The sequence below is a fragment of the Toxotes jaculatrix genome, chromosome 11, assembly GCF_017976425.1.
Source record: "Toxotes jaculatrix isolate fToxJac2 chromosome 11, fToxJac2.pri, whole genome shotgun sequence".
Lineage (NCBI taxonomy): Eukaryota > Metazoa > Chordata > Actinopteri > Toxotidae > Toxotes > Toxotes jaculatrix.
The window spans coordinates 17,740,959-17,767,294 of record NC_054404.1 but is presented as its reverse complement, the minus strand read 5'-3'; the positions used below and the strand labels follow the sequence as shown (position 1 = coordinate 17,767,294).

Sequence of the window (26,336 nt, the reverse complement as noted above, 5' to 3'; positions counted from 1 at the left end):
TTAGCTTGGTGAAATTGTGTTGTGACCAGAATGTTTCCCCTTCATTTGTTCCCGACTTTTGGGAGCCATGTCTGCATTGCAGACAGATGTCATGGTGATGTTGGGTGTTGTGTTAGGACACTGCTGTATCCCTCAGGTGCGTGTCAGCACTCTCCAGGGGATACACTGTCCTCATTTCTCTCTCCGCTCATTAAATATCTTTCCATCTTTGCATTTATTTTAGTTTTTTTTTTTTTGTTTAGTTTTTTTTTTTTTTTGTTAAAGAGAAGAGGAGGGACCACTTTTTCAACACCCTGCAGCACTGGACAGATAGAAAGAGAGGAACACTGGGGGGAAGAGATAAATAAAGAAAGACAAAATTACTGCTTTCTAGCAATTTATGCTTAAATTTTCAGCAAGTAGAATATTTTAGTTAATCACAGATCCGTTAAATGGGATTTTTTTTATGGCTGCTCTACTTTATCAGAAGCTGATGCCACCAAAAAAGACATCAAAGGCGGTTCCACAATGAGCTTCACCTCAGGAGCATTACTCATCTGTATATATGTGCTGTGTGCTCTGATGTGCTTGCACTTTTCAGGCAGCGACATATTCGCTCCAAAGGGCAATGTGATTGTCCTTGCCATCGGCCACTCTGTTAAGAGGAGCAGGAGGTTAAGTGAGTCCATATAATGCAGGATAAAAAAAATAGGAGACCACATCATTGCACATCATGCAATTTCCACTGGGCTTGATGGTGTAATAGCTTTCCGTCACCACAGGAGCTTTAGTGCAGAGCAGACTGCCTGATAGAGGAAGTCACCATGACAACAGTGTCAGGGGCACACCGGGAACTGATAACCTGTAATGGAGGAAAAAGACAATTCCAATTTGTTTCAGTATATAGATCATTGGTTGACTTTGACATTTCAGAGAAACCCTTTTCATCTTGCCATATTGACACATTGACCCTTGGTCAAGATCAAGGTGCTGTCCTCAGCTGTGACTATTGGGCAACAGGTGCCAAACGTAGGGGTCCTTTTTTTCATCTATCTTTTCTCCTTTGACTCCCTGTCTTGGCCAGCATCAGTAAGCTATAAGCCATAAATAAAAGATTCATATTGGTGGAGAGAGCTCTCGCTCTCGCCGTGCAAGAGGAATCACTCTGGATGTTTTATTTCTTCCTGTCTCTTCGAGAGACAAGTTCATATCAGACCTGTCATTTCTGGATAATATTAATGCTTGCAGTGAAAACCTGTGAGATTTGGCGGGCTTGTCTATGAATACTCCTCTTTGTGAATAAGACATTTATCTTTATTGATGCGCTCTTTGTTGACTAAATCAAGAGTATTTTTAGTGGGGAGTTGGGGTGATCAAAGCTGTCGCCATTCAGAGCCTCGCACCAGTATTTCACAGCTACAGTGAGGACTTTGCCAAACAAAAGGATTGTTTAAGAATATATTTTATTTGGAAAGGATTAAAATGCTGTTGCTGGCAGTTTGTAGAGTTTTCTGCCCTAAACCAAAGCTATTCTCTATATGTCGGTAATTCACTCCCTCAGCTCTACAGCTGCTCTTAAGTAGCAGCTATTAGCTCAGCCTGATTTATGCCCTGCTCTGAGCTCCAGAGTTCATAGCCTGGCTTCACAAAAGGGAGTTTTAGCTCTCTCCTGGAAGAGTTACGAATGCCTTCACATTAGCTGTGACATGATGGAAAGTGGGCACTCGCATGCGTTGAGTGCATAATGTACAGTATGTATGAGGGTGGCGTGTGATATCTATCAGCAACAGGAACCGATACTTACTCACTGAGTGTCTGTGTATGTTCCTCATTCCAGCTAAGCTTCCAGCACAAGGTGGGAGTGCTTTACTGCAAGGCGGGCCAGAGCACAGAGGAGGAGATGTACAACAACGAGAGCGCCGGACCGGCACTCGATGAGTTCTTGGATCTGCTCGGCCAGAGGGTGCGCCTCAAAGGCTTCACCAAGTACAGAGCTCAGCTGGATAACAAGAGTAAGATAAAACGCACATCGCACGCACCAAACTAAACATTTGCAAAGTGCAAGCCCACACATTTCTATTCCTGCTGAGAGCAGATGCTGTGCTGTTTCATATTGCTGTAAGGGGGGCTGCAGTGTTTTTTAAGCCTATGTATCTTATAACTATCTTGGTTTCTGTTTGAGTACATCATAAGTTTATCTAATACAATGAACTTTTGTGATAAAGCCTGAGACCTTGATTTCCCTGTCCTGTGTTACAGCCGACTCCACAGGCACACACTCTCTCTACACCACCTATAAGGACTATGAGCTGATGTTTCATGTGTCCACCATGCTCCCCTACACGCCCAACAACAGACAGCAGGTCAGTAAACTCCACACTTGACGCTCTATCCCTTCCAACAGACCACCATGTTTGCTTTTCTATGCAGTGAGCCGGTGTCTAATGGTGGTAATAAGTCCCCGAGCAGCTTCCTTTTAGGATATCTTCAATCCTGGCTGCTGCCAATCTTCCCCAGAGGCTCATTTTGCCACAGTAATGACCCATCAGTTCAAAGCATGAGCATTGCTATGGTAACGGTACCCCATAGTAGGATTTTAATCAACGTATCCCCAGGGGCTGGATCTGACGTGGTATTAGATGGGCCCCTGTGTCTGTCTGCACTAACAAGTGGAATTAAGTGGATATAGTGGTGGACTAGTGAGTGATGGCCCGATAAAGCCGTGATTACCGAGGTTCATCTCGGTCTTCTGCACTGCTTGTACGGAAGTACTTTTTGTGTCCATAATAAAACCTGTGGGCACAATCCTGCAGTGTTATAAACAGTGAATATACTGAAGGAGCTGGTAAGTGAGTGTGTGGAATCAGGCAGTATCCACAGCGAAGCACTGCACAGATCTAATCTGCCATGTGCGTCTGATTGGCAGGATTTGGGGGTTTTCTTTCTCTTTTCTTTTCTCCTCCAATTGTATTTCATGAAGTGGGATAGTTTATTTTAATCCCCGGTGGTAATCTCCCAGCAGGCCCAAGCAGAGCTCGCCCCACTCATCCCTTCATCCTTCCCAATTCACCTCTTTACCCTCTAATCCCGCTTGTTTCGGGCTCTCGCTGACCTTCACTGACAACTTTATACCAGCCAGAGAATGAGGTTAACTCTCTGCACAGTCCAACAATACAAGCAGACTGGATTGAGTTTGGGAGAATATGTCTCCTTCACCCAAAAAGCCTAAATTGGGTTAGGTGAATATATCCCTTCTACCCAAAAAGCCTCTTATTCTGATTTTGAACAGAACATTTCAGCTTCAAAACATGGAGCTATGATTCTGCCAGATTCTGAGTAGATCTGCAAGTTACCTCTGTAAAAGGTTTGGTTTTCTGCTTGTGGTGCTTGCACAGATGCCACAGACATTACATTAACACAGCTGTGTTATGGAGACGCTTGAATACTTTCAAATCAGAGAGAATGACGCTGCTTGTGTGGTGTCTTTCTGCAAATTGTTCTCAAACTGTTGTTCTGTCTTACTTCAGGGCTGCACAGGCCTTCATTTAGCAAAACTTGCATATTCTCACTTTTGCTTGCAAGACACTTTTTTCATTCTAATCTTAATTTTAAAGATTATGTGTGTGTTTTTAAAACCTTCTGCTCTTGAACTGTGTGACCATATCCACCCTATACAAAATGTCTGTCTCCTTGCATTTGACTCTGTTTCTCCCTCTTTTTATAGTTATTAAGGAAGAGGCACATTGGCAATGATATCGTCACCATAGTATTTCAGGAGCCCGGGGCCCTTCCTTTCACTCCAAAAAACATCCGCTCTCATTTCCAGCATGTGTTTGTCATCGTCAAAGTCCACAACCCCTGCACTGATAACGTCTTCTACAGGTAAATAGAGCAAGCATGCACCACGCCTCCAAGGCTCTCTCAAAGCTATTTTACTCAGGCTGGCAAAAAAAACAAAACAAAAACAGAAGGAGAGCAGGGTAAAAATGCAGCATTTGAATTTGGTGGCATTGAGTCAAACCGCCAGATATTAGCACGCTGCACCACGGGATAAGAGGTGCACTAATATCCTCAAGACAATTTAGGGGAAGGTGTTTATCTTTTGATGTGCTTTGCATAAATGTCTTCATGCCAAATGGCTCTACATGAACTTTTAAGAGCACTTAATTTGAAAGAATAATAATAATAGCCTGCTGAGTGCTTTCTGTGGTTTCTGTCATGACTTCATAGTAATGTGCGGGAGTCACGAGGCACTTTTGATCTGTTCAGTGATGATACAGTTATTATCTTCAGAGACACCTTGAAATTATGACTTACGACTCTCTCCTTGAGTGTTTCTGAAGTCAAGACGACTCTTGTTAATAACATAGCATTTGCTGAACAGACCAAGATTAGTCTGAACTCCTCTCAGTCTTTTCCACCAGAAATAATTTCCCAGAAAGCCATATAATTTCAACACTTCAAATGGCTGCTCATTATCCATACAGTTCAATACTCCTTCATTTCTTTTAGTTTCTCTTTAATGTCGCCAATACATTTGATTTATTGATTTCTGTCCTGTTTTTCAGCGTGGCCGTGTCCAGATCGAAAGACGTGCCTCCATTCGGGCCCCCCATCCCCAAGTCTGTGACTTTCCCAAAGTCAGCAGTTTTCAGGGACTTCCTGCTTGCCAAGGTCATCAATGGAGAAAATGCCGCACACAAGTCAGAGAAGTTCCGAGCCATGGCGACTCGTACGCGGCAGGAGTACCTGAAGGACCTGGCAGAGAACTTTGTTAGCACTGCTACTATTGACTCAGCTGTCAAATTCAGCTTCATCACCCTCGGAGCCAAGAAGAAAGAGAAGGTGAAACCCAGGAAGGATGCACATCTGTTCAGCGTGGGAGCCATCACCTGGAGTGTCCGTGCCCGGGACTTTGGGCAGTCGATGGACGTGGACTGCTTGCTCGGCATATCTAATGAGTTCATCGTCCTCATTGAGGAGGAATCAAAAAATGTGGTCTTCAACTGCTCGTGTCGCGATGTCATTGGATGGACCTCAGGGATTATGAGCATTAAGATCTTCTATGAGCGTGGGGAGTGTATCATGTTGTCTGCACACGACAACTGTGGCGAAGACATCAGGGAGATGGTGCAAAGATTAGAGGTAAGACCCTTAAAGACTCTACCCTACTACATTAATATCTCTCATTTTAGAGATCTCAACGTCTGCAGGATTAGAGACTAGCTGATCCTTTGTAACGTACTCCATACCCACGTCTTCTGTACCACTTTCAAATAAAGAGATTTCAGGGAACAAAAGACAGATAATCGGTTTTATAGCATTGCATCCCTCTCACAGAGGGAGTAATTCACTCTCTGTTTGCACTGTGTGTGGTTAATTGAGGGTTTCGTCCTAGTTTGATATCCACTTTCTTTTTGATAGAACGAACATATTACTGTAAAAAAAAAAAGTCGTCAAACCAGTGGTGTGTCAAAAACTGATGTAATGAATTGGCCAAGGTGCACCACAGGTTTGCACTAATAGAACAAACACTCACTGACAGATGAAGGAAAAAAAATCTTAACTTAGCATCAACATTAGCCCAGTGATGATGACACCTTTGTCTGCTCAGCCACAGGGCAGCTTTTGTGCTCCAGGAAAACAAAAGACAGAGAGCGACAGCCTCACAATTTCAAACCACTGTCTACTGACACTGTACCTCCCTACGCATGCCGCGTCCATCTTTGCCTGCTGCTCAGTTTGGTCACTCTTTTGGAAATGACAAGAGAGCATGTGCTTTGGTTTTCTCTTTGCTCTACAGTGCTGGGGCAACAAAATTGTTGGCTTGATGGCCTCATCTCTAACAGCTTTTTCTTGATGTATAAAAACCTCTTTGTAGTGGTTTTAGTACCAAAATCTAAAAATACAGAAGACCAGTATATCTCACCTTAAAAGTGGCCTATATGTAACTCCCATAAAACAGGCAATAACACTCTGTCATCAGAATTGCCCAGTAAATCTGTTATGTTTTTCCACTCATAAGCTGCATGGCATATGAAGGAAAATGGCTGCCTTTGCTTTAAATGGTGCAGTGAGGCATTTTACTTTAGGATAGTTGTGGTCTCTCTGTGGTGAATTAATACATTCTGCAAATATTGCTCTTGCCATTGTAGCCTTTCTACTAACCACAAATCTTGTTATTTTATTTTCACCATTATGTCAGCAGTGTTGTTGCTTGCTTAACCTATATGCATCCTGTCAACTCTCATGTGCTTAAACTCTTCGCTGAGCTTCCGCTGTTTTATTTTTTTTCCTCGTGTTTCTTTCACTGATTTTTTTCCCCCACAACACTGTAAGAGTATGGCTTGCAGAAATAACCCAAAATGCACTTGTGTTCCCGACTTCTTCCTCCTGCCCACGTGGTCCACCATGGGTCGTAAAGAGACGGGAGTGTCATTTGAATGTGAAACTGTAAAGTGAAATTGAGTCCTGAGAGGATTTCAGACCTTCTGTTGTTAGCTTTCTTTGGCTCCTCGCGCAGGCTCAGCGGAGGTGTACGTTCCAACGTTAAGGTCACACAGTTACAGATGTTGTCCTGCTCTTTGTCAGGATAAACCATTACGAAACATCACAACATTGTCATCAAAAAAAAAAACAAAGTCGGAGCCATTCCCTGCGGCAGACATTTCATTTAGTGAGATGAAAGATTAGCGATGATGTGATTTTGGCCCGTTCTTGTATTGTCTGGATGCAGGTACAGGAGGAGGCAGCTTAAACAGGACACCAACCCAGTTTTGAAGGGGAGGAGAGGAAACACAGACACATTTTTTTGGGTCTGACAGACTAAGAATAGAGGACACTTGGCCTCAGACTACTTCACTCCTATTGAGAGCTACCCACTTAGTCCAAGTCCTCTCATCCCCATTCTGTAGGTCTGCCTCAGCCATCTGTACAACTCTGTGGCTCTGGTCACGTTGTATGAGTTTGAGGTCAGGTGGGTTTGGGTATCTTGAAGTGAGAAAAAAAAAACAAAAAACAAAAAAACAGGTCAAAACACCTGGTTCCTCTGTCCGGATGCTGTCATCGGATTCTTTGTTTCCACCCCTTGTGTTGCTGCAGAGGCTTGTTTTTCCTTTTCTAGTTTACATCATTTGTTTACTGAGCTTCTAGTCAGGCAACCCTTTGTTTTCTTGAAATTATATTGAGGTTGAATCACAAAATCCAAACCTGAGCTGTGCATGACCTTATTTCTGCCTGCCTGCCTGCACACTCTCATCCACTTATCCCTCATAGTCCCTCTTTGGCAGTCCCTCATCAACAGTCTTGAAATTTCCAACAAACCCAAGCCAGCAAATCATTGGTGCAGCCAGTGACATGGGGGTAACAATCCACTTCCTTCTATAAACCTGAACAAGAACCTCATTCTTCTGAGGATTAAGGTGTAAGATAATTACACCTTTTTTATTATCACATTTTGCTATTTTCAGAAGAGCTTATAAAAAGAAGACTGAGTAAAATAAATGTTCAGATGAGCACAAAGGTTCTGCATATCCCAACCACATCAAAAAGCACAAGATCCCCAAGAAGTATTTACCATAATTAATCTTAAAAGGACACGGATGTCATTCAGTGTCTACTCCACTCATCATAAGAAAGGACAGAGCAGGATATATTAGCATTTGTGATTAGCCAAAGGACATCACTTCCTCATTCTCTATGCTAATCTCCCCTCACATTTAATGTCCACTTACCCGCGGGATTTGTGAGGGATATTTCACGGGAGAAGCTCAGAATAAGTATTAATAAGTTGGTGGCTATTTGTGTTACTCGCACAGACGGTGGAGCGGCAGCAGTAGGCACTTTTTGGTATGAGCTGACCGTGCATTCTTTGTCCCAAAGGTGTCTGTGTTTTTCTAAATGTCCCAGAGGTTGACTCGAATCATGTTTCATTGGTGGGATTTACAGGCTGCCGGACCTGTGATGTAATGCGAACCAGAGTGAACAGATTGCCCCACTGTAACACACAGAGGAGCCTGGTGTGAGAGCACAGCTAAAAGCTTTGTGATAACGCCCTGCTCTCCAGGGTGTTGCTGAGCTGGGTGGCCGCGTGTTCAACTTTTGCGAGACAAGTCATCTTGGCTCGGTTGCAAAAGAGGCTCCTTTTTTTTGTTTGTTTGTTTTGTTTTCTTAACAAAGTACATACAGTCTCCCCCATTGTGTGTGTGTGTGCTGCAGGGCTTTGAATGCAACACATTTTTCACTGTTTCCTGACATTTTCTAGACTTAACAATTAATCAGTCAATTGAGAACATTATTAGCAGATTGAACTATAATGAAAATAATCATTAATTACAATTACTGGGTTGCAACAAATGATTATTTTCTTTATGGCTTAATCAATGTTGATGAATCGGTTTATTATTTAATCAATAAAATGTAAAAAAAATAGTTAAGAAAATGCCCCAGGTGACATATCTTAGTTTCTTATTTAGTCTAGCCAACAGGCCAAATATACTCAATATACACTAGACATATAAAATAGAAAAGCAGCAAAACTTTAATTAAAACATGATTATTGTTCTGTCAATAGATGAATGAGTAATTGGACCCCATTTGCTCTTCTCTTCCCCCATTAAGCAAACTTGTTCTGTACAACATCGGAAGACACTGTCCTAAATTTAGGTACAGATTTTGTCTATAGGTTTATAGGTTTTAGACAAGGTTTTGTCAGGCCTGTGAAACATACTACTACTACTACTACACATTTTCATCAGTGTCAAAGCTACTTCTGACTCAGACCTCTCGTGGAGGATCGGTGCCAGCAACGCAGCTTGACAACAGATTTGAAGCTGACTCTGTTTGTTTCTTAAGGGCAGTGTGGTGGTTTTATGTCACCAGTCATTAGAGCCAATGATAAGGCTCTGTTTGGAAACACTTTGGTCAGCAGGACACCCACACATACCACTGTCCCTATCAAAATAACTTTACAGGCTGCAAATCCCTCCTGTGAGATAATGAGTGTCCTGTTAGGTTCAGCCATTATAGATTTGGGTCGTTCAGAGGAGAACCTGGGCACATTAATTTTGTGGTTGGGCCGAATAAAGGGCCCTGATGAAGGCATTTAGAAAGCCATTATTTAGGCCTAATGAATTTCTGACAAAGGGCAGTTTGATTCACGGTCCCTAATACCCAGGCCAATGTCTTCCTCATACACAGACCATTTACTTCCAGACTTTACCCCCAGAGAGCGTTTGGACTTCACATTTCCAATTTCTTTTGCCCTTGATGTTTTATGTAGAATGATTGTTTAGTTTGTAGGTCATCTGACTGAAGTGGTTTTATCTCTTTGAAAACTCTTTTTTTCGTGGGGGGGCAGTATTTATTGCAAAACGAGACTGAGACTATGATTTAACTAATTACAGGGTGAGCTCTTTCCTAAGTTAATAAAATTTTAGGGTTGTGTCTTGTCAATGCGTGACAGTCCATCATGGTTGTCTCGGATCCCTTCACACTCAGTAGGGTAGGATTTCTGCCAGTGTGAGAATCTGGTGGAGTGTTGACAGGCCATACTCTGAGTTAATGTGTCCCTGAAGCCAGCTGCCATTCTGAGGCAAATGGAGGCAGTCACCCACAACTGAACCAAGACTAATCTGATGGGTGATTAAAGCTCATTGGACGCAGTGTGAGCTTTTTTTCCCCCAGTGATTCTATCAAGAAAACTTAAAGGAAAGTGTCCAGTCCTACTTTGCACCTACACTGCAGTCCAGCCTATATATAACCTCACCTTATATCATCAAGGTGAACATAGAGAGGCTCCACTTGCTTGTTTTTCACCTCTGTTCACTTTGGTGGTTGTGTGTTTTACTAAAATGTTGCTGCTGAAGCACATGGGATGTTTGAACTTCAGCTGAACCTGAATTACATTAAAGCAGAGGATTAGTCCAGGCCACCGCTGAGCAAAGTGAGCAACTGAATTTGCATGCAAGTACACAACAGGGACCAGAATCTGCTTTAGGTTTCATCCAAGCACGCAATTGGACAAGCAGAGACTACTGCCCACCAAGTATCCATGGGTAAAGTCTCAAGCCTCTGGCTCCTGAAAAAGGGGTGAAAGGGGTCTTTTTTTTTCCCAAGTTGGATATAAACAAAGTGTGTTCACCAGTTGACAGTTGATGCAGATAAGGTGTTCCTGTATAAACATTACGCTCCAAAGTCCTTCCTAGTCATTAACTCTGACTAATACTCTCAGCTCTGTGGACAAGTCTGTGTATCAGGGGCCAATTAGATCCTAATTCCCCATGCAGCACCCACAGAGCTACTGTAGTTAGTGTCCACAGAGACAGGTGTGTATTTTCGTTTGAAAATTGTGTGTGTTTTTAGCTGTCTCTGTGCAGCTCCCGGGCTCAGTGACTTAGCTCTGTGACGTACCCTCTTATTAACTTACATTTTGAATAAGCCAAACAAACGCACTTGTGCACTTCTGCGAACTGTTTTCCTGTGTGTGCACGTGTGGTGCTTGTATAGCCCAACCCACACACATCTATTAGAGAAGATGCAGATGCATACTGGTGAAGGCTACTGTTTTAATATACTGTATTAGCTTAGAAAGCTCTTATTAAGGGATATTAGGATCACTCAGCTTCCAGTCTTTCTCTGTCCATCTCATGCTTCCTGTTTTCTCATTGCGGTTGTGTTCAATCTACTGCCCATTTCATGTGCTGCACTTTGTTTTCTTCCCAAGTGTATCTAAAGTCCTGCTATCTTAATGTCTGGATCAGTGCCATCAAGAGAAAATTGACGTTCTTTTATTGTAGATAATGAACAAATTGATTTTACTGTGGTTCCAGATCGCCACCAGAGGTTGCGAGACATCAGAGATGACTTTGCGTCGGAACGGCCTCGGTCAGCTCGGTTTCCATGTCAACTTTGAGGGCATCGTGGCTGACGTGGAGCCCTTTGGTTTCGCCTGGAAGGCCGGGCTGAGGCAGGGGAGCCGACTGGTGGAGATCTGCAAGGTGGCTGTTGCTACTCTCACCCATGAGCAAATGATTGACCTACTGCGCACTTCCGTCACTGTCAAAGTCGTCATAATCCAGCCTCATGAAGACGGCACCCCCCGAAGGTAACTCCTCTTTGTTTTCTTATTTTATACCTGACTACTAACACTGCAGAATAAAGATGCTCACACAACTTGCAGACTCCCTTTTGTCATTGAATCGGGGCTGTGTGAGACAGAGAAACAGGTGCTCCTCAAAAGCGAATGAAGTCGTAACATAGGACCGGTTTGTATTCCTCATTTTACCATGCAGCTGGGGTAAATTAGCTTGACATTTGCTCTCATATTTGAGATGATTAGCATAAAGAAATGCTTACATACTGTTTTTGTTGCACCAGGGTTGATGTTGTTCTCCACTGATTTCTCTGGAGAGGAGACTGTCTTTGTATTGATGTGGCTTTGTTGCAAGAGAAAGCTCCAGCAGGGCTGTAGAGTCACTCAGACACGGACAGTCAGCGTTTCTCGCTAATGATAATGAGAGGAGCATTTTGATTAATGGCTCAACTCTCTCTGCCATTGTCTGACAGCTCACATTTGCAGATTGCGTTTTTCTAACCTCACCCAATCTTCTATTCAGCAATTAGGATGGGAGTGTTTGGCTTTTTAGGGACACACACCCATGGGGAGACTCCATCGTCCCCGTAATGAAAAGAGAGAAGCATATTTCAAACGATCTTTTGTGATGGGAAGAGATGACGGTCTGTGTAAAATGCTTGTTCTGAAAGCACATCTGCTTGTTTTGTCTGTGAGAGACAGACAGTCCTGTGAAATCATAATCCATCACTCTTTCACACTCACATTTCCAACATCTTTGTTTTGCTTGTGCTTCAGGCTGACAGATTTGTGTAGCAGAAAATGCCGTTCCCACTTTCTCACAGATAACCGCAGCAGAATGATTTTTCAGTGTTCAGAGAGAAATACCTTCGCTTAACCGCGTTTGTGATGTTGCTGCTAATGCTAATGCTGTTGTTAGCTAAATCGCTAAAATTAAAAACCTGTGGATGACAACAATTAATATATGTTTGCACTGTTTACATATTGTTTGAAACCTGTGTGTTTTTAAACATAAACACAAGCGTAATTTGATAAATTGCTGGTGAAATCTGTACACAGAAGATTAGGTCTAACGTATATTGTTTGAAAATAATACTACTGGCAGCCTTCCTAAACATTCTGCGTATATGTGTCAAAGACTGGATAGTAGTCACATGTTTAACTGTGTTTCAACTATATGCTCTGGTTTGGCAACAGAGGAGTAACATATTTGCTCCCCCAGATGGTGGGCTAACATGCCTCGTCTGTGAATCCAACACAGCAGCCTCTCTGGCAGAACCGACGTCTAATCCTCTTACCAAGATCTGTGATGATACATGATGATACAATCATAATCGCAGTTCAGGGAAGCAGAAAGCAGACAAAACAAACATCTTCCAAAACTGGTTCTCTGTCAACAAACGTGTGTCCGGCTCCCAGGAGATGTGGTTAAAGGATGGAGGATTCGGCAAATAAATTGTTTGGCCTGCTCTCTCTGCCAGTGGAAGACATCTGGCTTGGTTTGAGTGACACCACTGAAGCCTGTCAACGTACTTTAGACAACTAATAAAAGATGGTTTTGAAAATATGCCACATAGCACTGTGCCCAAAAGTATCCATTATATCGTGTTGTATGTCCATAGTGGTTGGTGTGATGCATAATGGGCCGAGTTTGACCCATATATGGTGTTTCCTAACAGATGCATATGGCAGATTAGTAGGTATTACAGTTGAAGACCATACTGGTCAGTGCTGTTGAGCTTTAGTGGGAGATTTCTCCATCTTAGTGAAACACAGTTTCTCATCGTCGTCCCATGAGAACCAAAAGGCTCCATCTCAGGTCCTGTGAATTTTCTCCCAAGGCTCCAACAAATCAGGAGGTGAGAGGTCAGGTGAAGAATCTCAAGGACCCTCAACTCTTTTCGCTGCTGCGTCTTTGAGTTGCTGAAAGTGTTGGAGTCAACAATAAGCGCTCCAGTTTCTCCACTATTATCTCAATGGAAAGGAATTCAGCAGGGCCCCGAAGGCCCCAGTCAGTCCCCTGTGGCCAGAGAGATGGGGGTTAGTTTAACAACAATGGACAAGAGTCTCATGACCTCCAGACAATGTACCCTGGCTCCACACTGCTACTATGACAAGCAGAAATGTTTTCATAAGCACATGTAGGAGCTAAAAGGAGTTTGTTTCCTCTTCACTGTTTTGAAATAGTCAAAAAATTATGAAGTCTTATAAATTTTGTGATTCCCCCAGAGTCATTGGGGACTGATGGGGTCATCTGGCTGCTAAGTTTGTGTTGAATGAAGGTCTTTCGAAGGGACATTTAGACCACTGTGTAGAAGTGTTTTGTGGCAAACCTCCCGAAGCTGTTTATGCCTTAAACGGTTTTACCCCGCTCAGTCTGAAGCCAAAGCAGATATGGCTCTAATATTAGCCCTACCTAGTACTGTATTTATTTACACTGGAGGCAGGATGTGGTTTTAGCCCAGTGCAATACCAGAGGCTTTTCCATCATCACTCCGAAAAGCTTTAAACAAGTTCAACATGTTAGCCTTGGATCAAACTAATGAGAAAAAGATGAAAAAGATTAGCTCTTTGAAACAGGAATGCAATGTACAGAACATGGCAGTGATTGTATGTTTTGGTGTACGGTCATCAGAGATGTAAGAGTAAACAAAAGGATCAGTACAATATGGATTCAAACGGACGATCACTACAAGACACACAAACATTAACAGAAACAAAAAGCAACTGCATTTTCATTCTTTTATGTTTCTTATAACATATTGTGCATTTTAGGTTTTAGTCACAAAGATTTATGTTTAACATGGTGGGTAACCTGAATTTAAGTGGGTTCAGCCCGCACCAGACCCCTGCTGATAATGAGTATTGCCTGTGACATTCAGAAGGCCACTTGTGACCTTTCCTTTGAAGTGTCATCAGACTTGTCATCATGAATTCTCATCTGGACTGTAGTTAAGCCGGATTTCTCACTTCCCATGCCGACACCCTGTGAAAGAGAGCACTGCCAAACCAAAACTCGGAGAACCTGCATCACAAATTGCTCGGTTTAATCCCCTCACATTCTTCACAGGAGCCGTTCTCCTCCTTTGGATCAGTTTGCAAAGAAATCACTGAAAAAGGTTTTTTTTTCTTCTATCTTTTTTTTTGGGGGGGGGGGGGAGGGGGGGATCTATTCACTTTGAGCGCACCTTATTTAATGAACCTCTTGACAATGGTCTGCAAAGGGTTGGTGGAGGTCACAACCTATGTGGCTCTTTGCTGTGACATGGACTCTGACTGTGGGAATGGATTAGCACGTCGCTCAGTCGTTGCCCATGTCATTAGAGTGACAGCTCTCTGACTGAGGTCTAAGGTCTTGTTGTCACACTGATCTTTTGTAATTCGTTAAGAGCCAGTGGCTGAAGGAGCTGATTGTTCACCGCCAGCAGGCCACTGAGCTGAACTCTTTTTTTCTGGAAATGAGAAATGATGTTATTTTAGTAATGTTACGTCAAGTTGTGGCGATTGTGTTGTCACAATCCAGTAAGTCAGACATAGCTGTATTTTTAGTTGAGTGGATGTTAGTTTTAAGTTGTAGATGTTCTCTTTCCCTGCAAGCTTATGTAGGCCATTGTGGTATAATTTATAGCCCCTCACATTAAGCTGGAAGAGTGCAGCAGCAATTCTTGGTGGAATCAAGAGGAAGCAGACAGTATTATTTCTCACCAGTCCCTGGCTTCCTACTCTCCTCATGGCTGGCTGGCTGTGTCGAACAGCCTCTCGTCCACCACGAGCCTCCAGCTCAGGTTTAACTGTTGACCAAACACTGGTTTCCTGCTGTTTCTTCATGATTTATACACAGAGGGTCCGAGTCCCCCTATACATTACAAACAAGAAGCACATTCCACATATGTCAGGCCAATACGATGGGTATTTCCACGTCCAGCAGAGCTTGTGGGACACTGGGGGAGAATATTAGGATCATAAGAGAAATTTACTTTGTCAGTTCATAGTCGTTCTGGTGCGAAAAACACAGCAAGAGACAATGCCTGAGACCTTTCCTGTTGACAAGCTGTTAGCCAGGTTTAGCCTGTTCAAAGAGTAATGATGTGTGGCAACCTGGCATGACCACACACACACAGTTAATCAAGGTAATGAGTGGGTTAGCAGCCGTGTTTAAAAAAAAAAAAAAAAGCAATTGACCCACAGTTGAGGATTTAACACTCCTGTTAGCATCCTTTTCTTCTGACGTGAACAAAAAGTGATTGAAAGACCTCCGGAGAAACAATAAAAGTAATGGGATAATGATTTTATCGCTTAGATCACTTATCTCTGAGCTCCTCATACATATACATTAGCCTCACCCAACAAGATAAATTCCTTTTCCCTTCATGAAAGTGGCTGTAATACCACTCATTACTCTACTGTCCCATATATCAAATCAGTGATGCGTGCTACCTACATGTAGTCAATGAATTATGGAAACGACGAGATGTGGAAGATGTAGAGCACGCCATTGACAGCCTTTCATCATGGATGAGGCCAGTGTGGCGTTGACATTGACCAGATGTGAGAGACATGTGACAAGTGAAGGATGATCTTTTAGTTAGATCTCATAGCACCCACAGCTCCAGTGGGAAGCTGGCTGTAAACAGTCCAGCCACCCATGGCCCAGTTTGATGAAAGGGTCTCTCTGAGAGGGATTACTCGCCCCCTCCACTGTAGCCTTTGCAATCAGCCAGCGCACCCTCCTCAAGCCCCGCTGTGTGTACATGTATGACCACAGCAAAGTATACACAGCTTTCCACCCCCCAGTGGATCCCGGAAAATCGACGTTGGAGGAGGAGGGCAGTGTAATCATTAGGGTCATGCTTGAGATGCTTTTGGAGAGCTAGCAGAGCGCCGTGGCTGTTTAACCCTGACCCACCATCCTGTAAACCCCTCATCCTTCCAAACATACACACACCAAGCCTCTGCTCAGCCCCAAAGACTAATGTTGCATGAAATGGCATCACAGGCCTTGTCCATCCCAGAGATCTTCAGCGTTGTTAGCAGTAATGGGATGGAGATGGACGGAGGAAAAGTGTAGAGCTACTCAGGGGAGACCCATATCTGATTAAGTGGAAAGCTGAGATTTCCCCTTCTATTAAAATAGGCAAAGTGTTTTCCACTGTTTTCTAGTATCTCTGTATACTGTGTCTGTATCTCTGATGTGCTCATAAGCCCTCAGTGTGCACATTCAACCGTCTGTGTCTCTGCGTGTCTGTGTGTGTGTTTACTGTCGTCCATGAGCAGGCATGTGTGTGCCTGTACATGGACACCATATCTAGATGTCTGCCTCAGGCTAAATATTTCTGACAGCATTAGCGTGTTTTGATGTAGTCATGGCAACACAAAGAATCCCCTCCCCCCAGTTTTTACCGAGGAGATCAGGGTCAGTGGTTTTGCGCAGTATAAAATACCAACCTGGTAGTACAACAGCAAAATGTTACTCAATTTTAAATTTAATTGACTGAAACCACAATAAAACATGTAATTGAATGTAATGTAAGGACTAATTCTTTTTATTAAATTCTTCTTATTCTTATGATTCATCATCAGTAATTTTAAATTAACTGGAGATATATACACACTGCTGAAGTAATAATAGTGGAATAATGTGATATTATAAACTGATGGACTACATTACATCAAAATGCTTTAGTCTGAGATTAATATACTGTCTTTCCCATTTTAATTATTGGTAAGAGGTGAGCTGAGATTTAGATGCTATTTTTATAAAGCATACATGCCATTAAACTAGGATGTTACTGTTGTCTTTTCATCCCACATTGCTGACCTTTAACCTTTGCTTCCTTTCCCATTCTCCCTCCCTCTCAGGGGCTGCTCCGAGCTCTACCGCATACCCATGGTGGAGTACAAGGTCGACAGCGAGGGTACACCCTGTGAATACAAGACACCCTTCAGGAGAAACACCACCTGGCATCGGGTGCCCACAGCTGCTGGTCCACCTCTGTCCCGAGGCTCGCCCACACAGGGGCCTGATCGCCTGCAGTGCCAGCAGATCCTCCAGCAGCACCAGGCAGCTATCCCACGAAGCACCTCCTTTGATAGGAAATTGCCCGATGGGTCCAGGTAAACTCTTTTTCCCCTCTCTTGCTTGTTTCTTCCCAGAGTTGTACATATGAATTAAAAAAGAAAACTAATTTTGTTAAATCTGCCATCATTAACTCCCACTCCTTTCAAGACAAGATGAAAACAAAGCTTGAGAATTGTAATTTAGTTGGTAAAAGTGATGCCCCATCTAGAGTGATCTGATGACAGCACGGTTGCATCAGAAAAGGTGGTGCTAGACGATGAAAGACTTCTTTAAATTATGAAAGAAGCTGCGTTCACTCCTTCAAAGTGATTGACACACAGTAAAGGAATGCTGCAGAATCTTAAACAAAATCTTGTTTATCTGCTTATAAACAAACATAACTGTTCTGCATCAAGGAGTGTTAGATTTTTACGAATGTAATTTCCAAATTTGACTGCTAGCTGAAAACCTCAACTTTCATCAGTCACATCTAGCAAGAAGCTTTTACCTCATATAGTGTGTACAATAAGATTAATATTAAAGTAGTAAACATTACAGATACAGACTAAAAATGTTCATCTTTTGTGAAAGTGAAAATATCGTATCGAGATAAGATCACGGCAACATTATTTACAGTGGTGCACAAAAGTGAGTGAATGAGAAAATTGAACAAAACAAATGAGTAAATTTATTATTTTAAGACATTTTTGGAAGTCAAGCTGGCTACTCAAGGTTTTTTTTTAAAAAGCTGGACAGAACAAAGCTTGCGATCAAACATCATGACGCTCAAAAGATCCAATCCTTTTGAGATAAAAATCTTTGAACTCTCAGCCTTTCTCATTTAGAAAACAGACACAGTAACACTTTGAGGCCTTGTTATTTTGTTCAGTTATTTGCATACATATAAATGGAGCATTTTAGTCCAATGAATTCACGGCTTCCCTTTCATATCCCTTTAGATGATAAGGCCACACTCAGACTTTGTTCCTGTCCTAGGCTGTCTCTCTTGGACATCTCCATTGAGCCATGTAAAGCAGTGATTTGTTCGTTCTAATGAAACCCCTACAGTCATGATAACCTTTCCAGTGTGTCACACCGACCCCCCCTGGTGTTGCCTGTACTGACTATACTGGGATAATGGCTGCCTTCTCTGCCTAATCAGAGTTCTTGGCAGTGGGGGCACTCCATTCTCCTTCTCTCCTTTTCTTTCTCTCTCCCTATTCCTTCTCGTCCCCGCTCCCTCCCTCTTTCTGCACCCTGCAGAGGAGGAGGTGATGGAGACACTGACACGGCTCAGCTCATCTCATCCAATTACTACAGAAACAAAGAGAGTGCTCTTCCCGGACCACGATATGTAGCACCCCAGAGGGAGTGGGAGTAGAGGAAGGAGGGTGAAGGAGTCGTAGACTGAAGAGGCCAAGCAGGAGGGAGAGAAACAGGAGGGGAATATTATACAGTCACATATTCTAGAAAAACAAATCAGCATGAGGCTCCACTGATGGAAAAAAAAATTAGCATGTAGCTTATACATGTTGCTTATTTTATTTAAAAAAATTTTCTTGTTGTGTGGACATGCAGAGCTCATAGTTAAAAATTAAACTAAAGTTTCATTTAAAAACAAAACCATATGTTGACACTACCAACACTTGAACACTAAGGCACACAGAGAAGTCTGAACAGTCAAGATTAACTGATAAAAGATTGAAATAAAGAGCTACATGTAAGGGATGAATAGTTGAAATAGCTCACAGGAGCCTAATGATGGTTAATGGATGGCAAAACTTAATGGACATATGGTTGAAATAAATAGTTAAGTTATTGGAAAACCATTGAAATTATTAGCTGAAAGCACGTGATTAAAATAGACATTGCTGTAATGTCCAGCTTCTGCCACTGTGGTAGTAGTAGGAAAACCTAAAGAATAACTTTTCAGTTGTATAAAAATATTTTCATAATAATGTCCATTTTTATATAATTAATAGTGTTAAATAACATCTGTCTTAAACTCGAACATTTTTGGAACATGACAGGTGGTTAATCTGTCAGGGCTGTGAGGGGATGTTGGACAGAAAAGGCTGGCAACCACTGATTCTATAGGACACATGTGAATCTTTATTGCTTAGATGAAGCATCATCCCATCCTCATATAGCAGAATCCAGATTTGGCACCATAAAATATGACACCTACCATGCAGCCAACACAGACTGGCTGCTAATCTCTGTAGCCTCAAATGTTATTCCAGTGCAGAGAGAAAAATGACATCCAGTATTTGCCCCCCTCCCCCAAGAACTTTACATTATGTCGAGGGAAGAAGAGATGGAGAACAAAAAGCAGCTGCTGCTGTTTGACATTAAAGTGCCTGGACCCGGCATAGGAGACTAACACTTCAGCCAAGGAGGAAACATAGCGGTCTGGCCAAAGCATTGGATGATGTGTGCTGCGATTGAGTTACTGACAGCTCAGTGAGTTTCCCATGGAGGTCTAAACAAAGGAAACATGATGACAGCAAAAAGGGCTGATTCAAAAGAATGTGTTGGCTTCTGAATGGATCTTTATATCGTGATTTTGGAATCACAAGTTCTACTGGATCATTTCTGTGAGGTGAGGAGTCAAGTTCATAAAGACCCAGTTCTCATTAAGCAAATATATAAGCAAAAACATGTTTGTATGAACAGGATAGAATATGCAGCTAGAGACTGGAGACTTAATGTGAAAGCCATCCTGCCTATGTTTTTGCAGTCATATTTCCATCTGCTCATCTAACCTACTTTGGTGTTTAAAGGAAGGCCTCAAGGCAGCAGACATAACTCCAGTCCAGTGTTTATTTTTCACCCCAGACCTGTGTGAGTCAATTCAGGAGCAAAGTCAAGTTTGTGTTTCGAAGCCGAAATCTCAAGCATCCTCTTACATTCAGAAGCTACTTCTGCCTTTACTCTACGTACTCTTGGGACTTCACCATCTGGATTACTCACTGAGGCTTATTACCATAACTAATCTCTCTTTCTTGTTTGTCTTTGGAGAACAAGGCACACTCTCCCTCACTGACAGTTCTTACATTTTCTTAAAGATTTTCCACGGTGCTCACATGCAAAGGACAATTCTCTGGAGTGACACCCAATAATGTAGTCATTAATTCTGGACAGTGAGGGAGAGGGAGAAGTTTTTCAAGTTTGTCTTGAGATTTCAGCTTCTAGAGAGTCAAAAATCTAATTAATGTATTATGCCTATAACTGTTTATAATAAAAATCTGTACAGATAAAGCAGTGCTGAAATGATTACAACAGCAATTACGTGATGAACAGAAAATTAATCATCAGCAGTTTTTAAAGTAGTGCTGCAACTAATCTTTTAACTCATTTATTAAGCAAAAAATGTAAAAATTTGCAGGTTTCATTGCATCAAAAATTAGGAATCACTGCTTTTCTTTCTTTTATACCATTGTAAATCATATATCTTCTACTTTTGGACTGTTGTTTGAAGCAATTTCAAGGCATCACCTTAGCCCTTGGATATTGTGATGGGTATTTTCACTGCTTTCTGGCATTTTATAGCCAGTCAAGCAATTACATGCAGCCCAGAACTGAATATGTATGATAATTTCATATGCAGACCAAGTTGTGACCTTCTATCACAGCGTGTGACACTTGTATTATCTTCTACCCCTCTGTTTCTGCAGGACAATGCAGGATATTGAGAATCCCCAGGTCACCTCCTGTAACAAGGGAGACCAGCACTACCGCAGTTCCCCCAGTAACCAGTCCTCCTCCAGTGATCCAGGACCCTGCGGTAGCAGCACCTGGTCTCAGCAGCCTGGATACGATGGGTACGGTGCCTCAGAAGTGTTACTTTTTTTGAAATGGCCATTAAGTAGTCCCTCCAGGATTATGTGGTTTTACAGTAATGAATCCAGCTACAATCAGTCTCAGCACTATTTCTCAGAACTTGCAATTTTGCAAAATGACAGCAATTTTTCCACATGAAATGACCAAATCATCAGAGCACTTTTGGCCAGTTGTTACACTATTTTTCTGGAAGTGATCAAATGAAACAATAAAAGTATGCCTGCCGTGGTCCAATACCACATCCAGACCTTAAAACAGAGAAGATGATGAAGGATGATGAGTTTCATGTATGATATTTGTTTCATTTAAGGTGTATTATTATAGTTTCCATTTAATCACCCCAAATCCTTAGTTACGTGATTTCATTCATAAAAACATGAAGGTCACCCCAGACATAAGCGAGCACTTTGTAAATTAAACCATACAGTTTTATCACCATTAAAAATCCAAGCTAAGTGCAGTATTTTTCATTGTTGTAACTTTGAGCACTTCTTTCCTGTGCTCAGGAGATTTAAAAAGGATGAGCACTTAAGTATAATAGGAAGTGATTATAAAGAATTCTTTCTTGTCCTTTAGTATTTTCTGCTGCGACTGAAGTGCCACTTTAGCAAACTGCACTGCAATTTTGGAGAAAGCCACTGAAAAGGATTTTTTTGTTAAAAATAATCACAAAAATTGTAATTCTGCGGAGAGCAGGAGAGAGAGAGAGAGTTGAGCAGACCTTGTAGCTTCTGCCAATATGACTGTAGCCACCACATTTTCTTTTTGTCATCAAAGTTTTCCACTTCACATGTTTTGTTACCTTTACAGTTCTTGTCAGTATAGATCTCGTTGCAATATTCTGCTCTTTTTCCTACTCTCAGTCATATAATGGTTTGCAGGGCAGCACAGCTTCAGACTGCACAGACGTTTACATCTGTCAGACCGAGTCTTGTACATGAGCAGAATCCATCAGAGACCAGTGTCTGTCTATAAGTGGTTACAGACCATGACAAGAGGCTTAGCTCCACGCTGCTGCCTTTCTGTCAGAGGCCTCAAAAGTGCTCTGAACTCTTAGGGATCACTGTGCCCTGTCAGAGCTGCCACGATGCAGAACAACACACGCTGACTAGCCCATTGATCTCCAGTTAGAGTCTTTGTTAAAGATCATGAGACACTGTGGCCTCTGTTCATCTGCTGTAACCTTTATTAGCTCTTTAGGGTTTAATTAAGACCCGCATTGAAAAATTTGCTGCTCTTTCCCTTTTGTCAAGAACAAGAGAGAGCGCCTGGCATGCCGAGTCGAATGAAAGGAGGTCTCTTGTCAGCGTTGTCTGGCAGCTTCTTTATTCTATTATAAGCTCAAGTGATTTGACCTTAAATGATCTTGAGCTAATTGCTGTACGTCTGCAGTAAATCTGTTGAAGTCGTTGACTAGAGTACAGTGCTCACACTATAGACAGAAAATAGTTTACAGCCCATTTTCCCTCTCTTTCTTTCTGCAGGTGTCCCTCCCCAATCCTTCATGAGCGTGCGGGGGACATCCAGGGGGGAGATGGGGAGATCCACAGGGAGAGAGAGCCCACTCTTGAGAGAACCAGATCTGCAGGTGAATCTGTTTTCTTTGAATTTGAGCAGTCGTGATCCAGGTGCATATAATGTGTGGGAATCTATGTTTTAAAGGCACGTGACCCAGGGTTTTCATCACCTTTCATCACTTGCACTTACTGTGATTTATGCTGTCTGTTCAAACCTGCTTCTTCTCCACGCTCACCTCGTTCGTCTTGGTTCACAGAGGCCAAATGGCACATCCCCTCCACCAAGATCCTCAACCCTCTGAAGCAAAGAGAAGGAGGAAAAGACTCACCCAACAAGCTGTCCAGGGTAAATGCCTGACCTACTTTCATTTCAGTTTGACAGAAGCTGCCCACATAACATTTAATGGTAGTGTTTTGAAATTGATTGTCAGCTTGCTTTGCTGCAAGTGTTTGAAAGTTTAATGCAGCCTCTACAATGTGTGCGCTGTGTTCGGAGCAGAGCGTGTGCACTGCCTAACTCTGCACTGTCAGACCTGGTTTACCCCCACATCTTCGTTTGAATCGGGGTGAGGTCAGATTGCCCTTGTTTATGGGCTTTGCAGCAATCAGTAGCTCAATTGGGCTGGTTCAACCTCATGTCGCTGCCTCTAGCTGCTCTTTGCACTTATCACTTTCCCTTCATCAGCTTGCTAACGGGCGTCTCATCTCCTCACCATTTGTGGTTTTCTCACACTTTTCTAGGACACATTTTCCTAGAAGGTTGAATATATTAAGTGTTTCAGCCTCTCATTTTACCCCTTTCTCTATATTCCCCACTATCTCATTTATCTTTTTTTTTTGGCCCATACAGCATCTCTCTTTGCTTTCTCCTTTGATGCCAGAGGCTGGCACATACAGCTAACAGCTTCTTTCTGTCCTCTCAGTCTGTATTGCATTAACCCAGGCCAGGGGATAAAAAATTAAACCATTCTCTTGGCACTGGATGTCCCTAATGCACAGAGCTTGTTTTTTCAAATTAGAGAAGCTGTACTTGATGTGATGTGATTTAAGTTTCGTCCATGATTTAGCGGTGTTTAGCACAGCATAATGAAGAAAACATGACAACTCACAATCCCAAGGTCATAGATTATATTCTCTCATTAAGCTTTGCCATTAACCCCATTCACTAGAGGCCAGTTTTTTTGGGTCAACAAATTGATTAGTAAGGCTGCCGATCGACATTATGGATACACTGAATCTAAGTTGGCCTGACCCAGCTCTCTGACGAATAAGCCTGACCTTCTAATCATGATGTAGCTGCTGAAAGTATAATACACCCCTTTAAAGATGATTAAGGGGACAGTTCATGTGGATTTTTCATATAAGCACCATAATTTAAGAGGTCACAAACAAAGTATGTGACATTCAGCATATTCTGTTTGTATTTCATCATGTTACTGTCATCCAGCCTGACAGTATCGTGGGCCTCAAGAAAACAAGCTGTCGCCTCAGTCAGAGACACATGAACATGTGATGTAGCCTGTTGGGTAAAGCCCTCCAGTCTGGTGTGCCAAGCAAGTTAAAACAACCGTAAGAATTATTCGCAGCTGCTGTTTGACCTCGTCTGATTTACTGTATTTCTTTCTCCTTCACCCCACTTGCTCTCTCTTTCTCTGTCTCTTTCTGTCTATCTGTCTGTCTCTGTGCCAGACGGGGGATAAAAACTCAAGCCACTCAAGTAGCAACACACTCTCAAGCAACGCCTCCAGCAACAGCGACGATAAGCACTTTGGCTCTGGAGACTTGATGGACCCAGAGATGTTGGGCCTCACTTACATCAAAGGCGCATCCACAGACAGCGGCATTGACACTAATCCCTGCGTGGCCCCTGGGGCCCGGGTGCTGCTGCAGGTCAGGATGGGGGAGCAGGGACACCCCTGGGTGTCGGAGCACCATGAGGACGGGGTGTCGGAGGAGGATCATGGGAAACTGTACTTACCACAGGGCTACGCTTCTGCCATTATGTCAAGTCATGTGACGGAGGGCAGCATTGGAGACCTGAGTGAGATCTCATCCCATTCAAGGTACAGTGCAGAGACAACTCAAGTATTTTATTGAATTTTTTTTTATTCGAAGTGACCGGTTAAATGTGTAATTTCCGATTGTTTTAGCATCAAAAGTTTGCTGTTTTGTTGTACTTTGTTTTTGGGTCAAGTTAATGGAAAACCTGAATAAATAAGTGGAAACTAAGTGCTTACCTACACAGCCAAGGGGTCATAAAACCAAATGTTACTGCCTTTTCAGTCACTACATTCAACCACGTTGAACACCTATGGGAGATTTTGAATGGACATGGTAGAAAGCACTCTCCAACACTTCCATTAAAACTACATTAAAACTCCAGTAGGGTTTCAAGGACTCTGAGCCAAGAGGCATTGAATCTGTGGAGACAGCATCGTAATGTGGTGGTTCCTTTAATTTTCACCGATCTGTATTCTGCGACTAATGCCAGTGGTGACTCTCTGATGTTTTTTCTCTATGGGCAATTACTTCATTTTGTCGTGGACCTTAATTCGAGTGTGTTGGGTCATTGATTTGCCCGCTGAGCAAAATTCACACCCTTTTCATGGTATATGGCTCAGAGCACAATCCACTGTTCAAACATGTGAATGTACATTCACACATTCAGCCCATTATCCGTTCTGTTAAACACATACAGACACAAACACACGCACAAAAGGATGGTCGCTGGCTGTTGGCTGACCTTTTGTCCCAGCCGTGCTCCCTCACTCCTGATCCACAGCCCGACTCATCCAGCTGTGCTGAAGCTGGTGGGTGGGGCTGCTGTAAGGCTGGAGCAACACGGGGGGTTTCATCACACCGACATCCAAGTCCTCCTCACCAGACTGGGGCCCATCTGGGAAAGAGGAGGGGTGTCAGATAGGGTTGGCCCTGAAGCCACTCATAGTCTGTCTCTATGAGATAGAGAATGGGTATCTGTTTGTTTCTGCCACACAGGAGTATGTTACCACAATCTGTTCAGATCATTGACCTGTTTAGGAGGCGTCAGAACTGTCCATTCCAGGGTATCATTCAGAAACAAGGAAAGAGCCTGTGCCATCACCTTGACTACTCCGATGCTTCCCACCTTTTATGTAATGGTCTTTGACACCAGAGTGTCATCTGAACAAACAGTGAAGCAGCAGGAGCACATTTTGCAGGGTGTGGTCCAGATGGTCATGAATATGGAAACAGAGTATGCCTCCAGCTAAAGCCAACCCTAAGGTTCCAGGGTATTTCAGGACAATGCTTTGTGTTTGCTGAAAGTTTTCCTGCAAACAACAAGATTTTAAAACTAAAATCTGGCATATTTATGAACCTGTGCAGTTTATTTGTTGACTAACAGATAAATTCTGAGTGGGAAGGTGAAGTAAAGGATAAAATGTCCTCCGTTATAGTAATGATGAGATGAATGGGAAACTAGAGAATATGTGCTTCTCTTAGGAATGCCTTGAAATTGTAATTAACAATGTGCGTAAACAAAGAGCAAAGACAGGTGATGTAGTTTAAGCATATGGGAATTTTGTAAACCTTTTTGCAAAGCTGAAACAACAGGAAACAGCAGTTAAACACATCAAGTAGATTTTGTGGTGTGCCTCACATAAATATAACCAGAAACAGAAATGGTAGTGATTTTTTTTTTTTTTTTTAAGAAACGGAAATGTTAAGAACTGGGATAGATACCACCGGGAGTGAGTGGAAAAATGTGTCTTTGTGATTTGAATGCACTGACCCTTTAATCTGATTTGTCAGTTGATATTTAACTGAATAGTGAAAGGACAAAGTTCAGCAGGAATAGTCACATGAT

At 42.5% G+C, this 26,336-nt stretch overlaps 1 protein-coding gene across 6 annotated transcripts in view; it reads left to right on the top strand.

Annotated features, from left to right (window-relative positions):
• The window catches only part of LOC121189715 (signal-induced proliferation-associated 1-like protein 2), a 79,032-nt gene that overhangs the window by 38,543 nt on the left and 14,153 nt on the right, over nucleotides 1–26,336 (top strand). For all 6 annotated transcript variants that reach the window (XM_041050114.1, XM_041050113.1, XM_041050112.1 and 3 more), the window contains exons 5-14: nucleotides 1,817–1,991; nucleotides 2,239–2,342; nucleotides 3,704–3,861; nucleotides 4,548–5,124; nucleotides 10,809–11,083; nucleotides 16,931–17,185; nucleotides 20,807–20,953; nucleotides 22,457–22,560; nucleotides 22,747–22,835; nucleotides 24,179–24,552. In XM_041050114.1, the coding sequence (XP_040906048.1) occupies nucleotides 1,817–1,991; nucleotides 2,239–2,342; nucleotides 3,704–3,861; nucleotides 4,548–5,124; nucleotides 10,809–11,083; nucleotides 16,931–17,185; nucleotides 20,807–20,953; nucleotides 22,457–22,560; nucleotides 22,747–22,835; nucleotides 24,179–24,552 (2,258 nt within the window). The remainder of the gene's footprint in view (nucleotides 1–1,816; nucleotides 1,992–2,238; nucleotides 2,343–3,703; nucleotides 3,862–4,547; nucleotides 5,125–10,808; nucleotides 11,084–16,930; nucleotides 17,186–20,806; nucleotides 20,954–22,456; nucleotides 22,561–22,746; nucleotides 22,836–24,178; nucleotides 24,553–26,336) is intronic.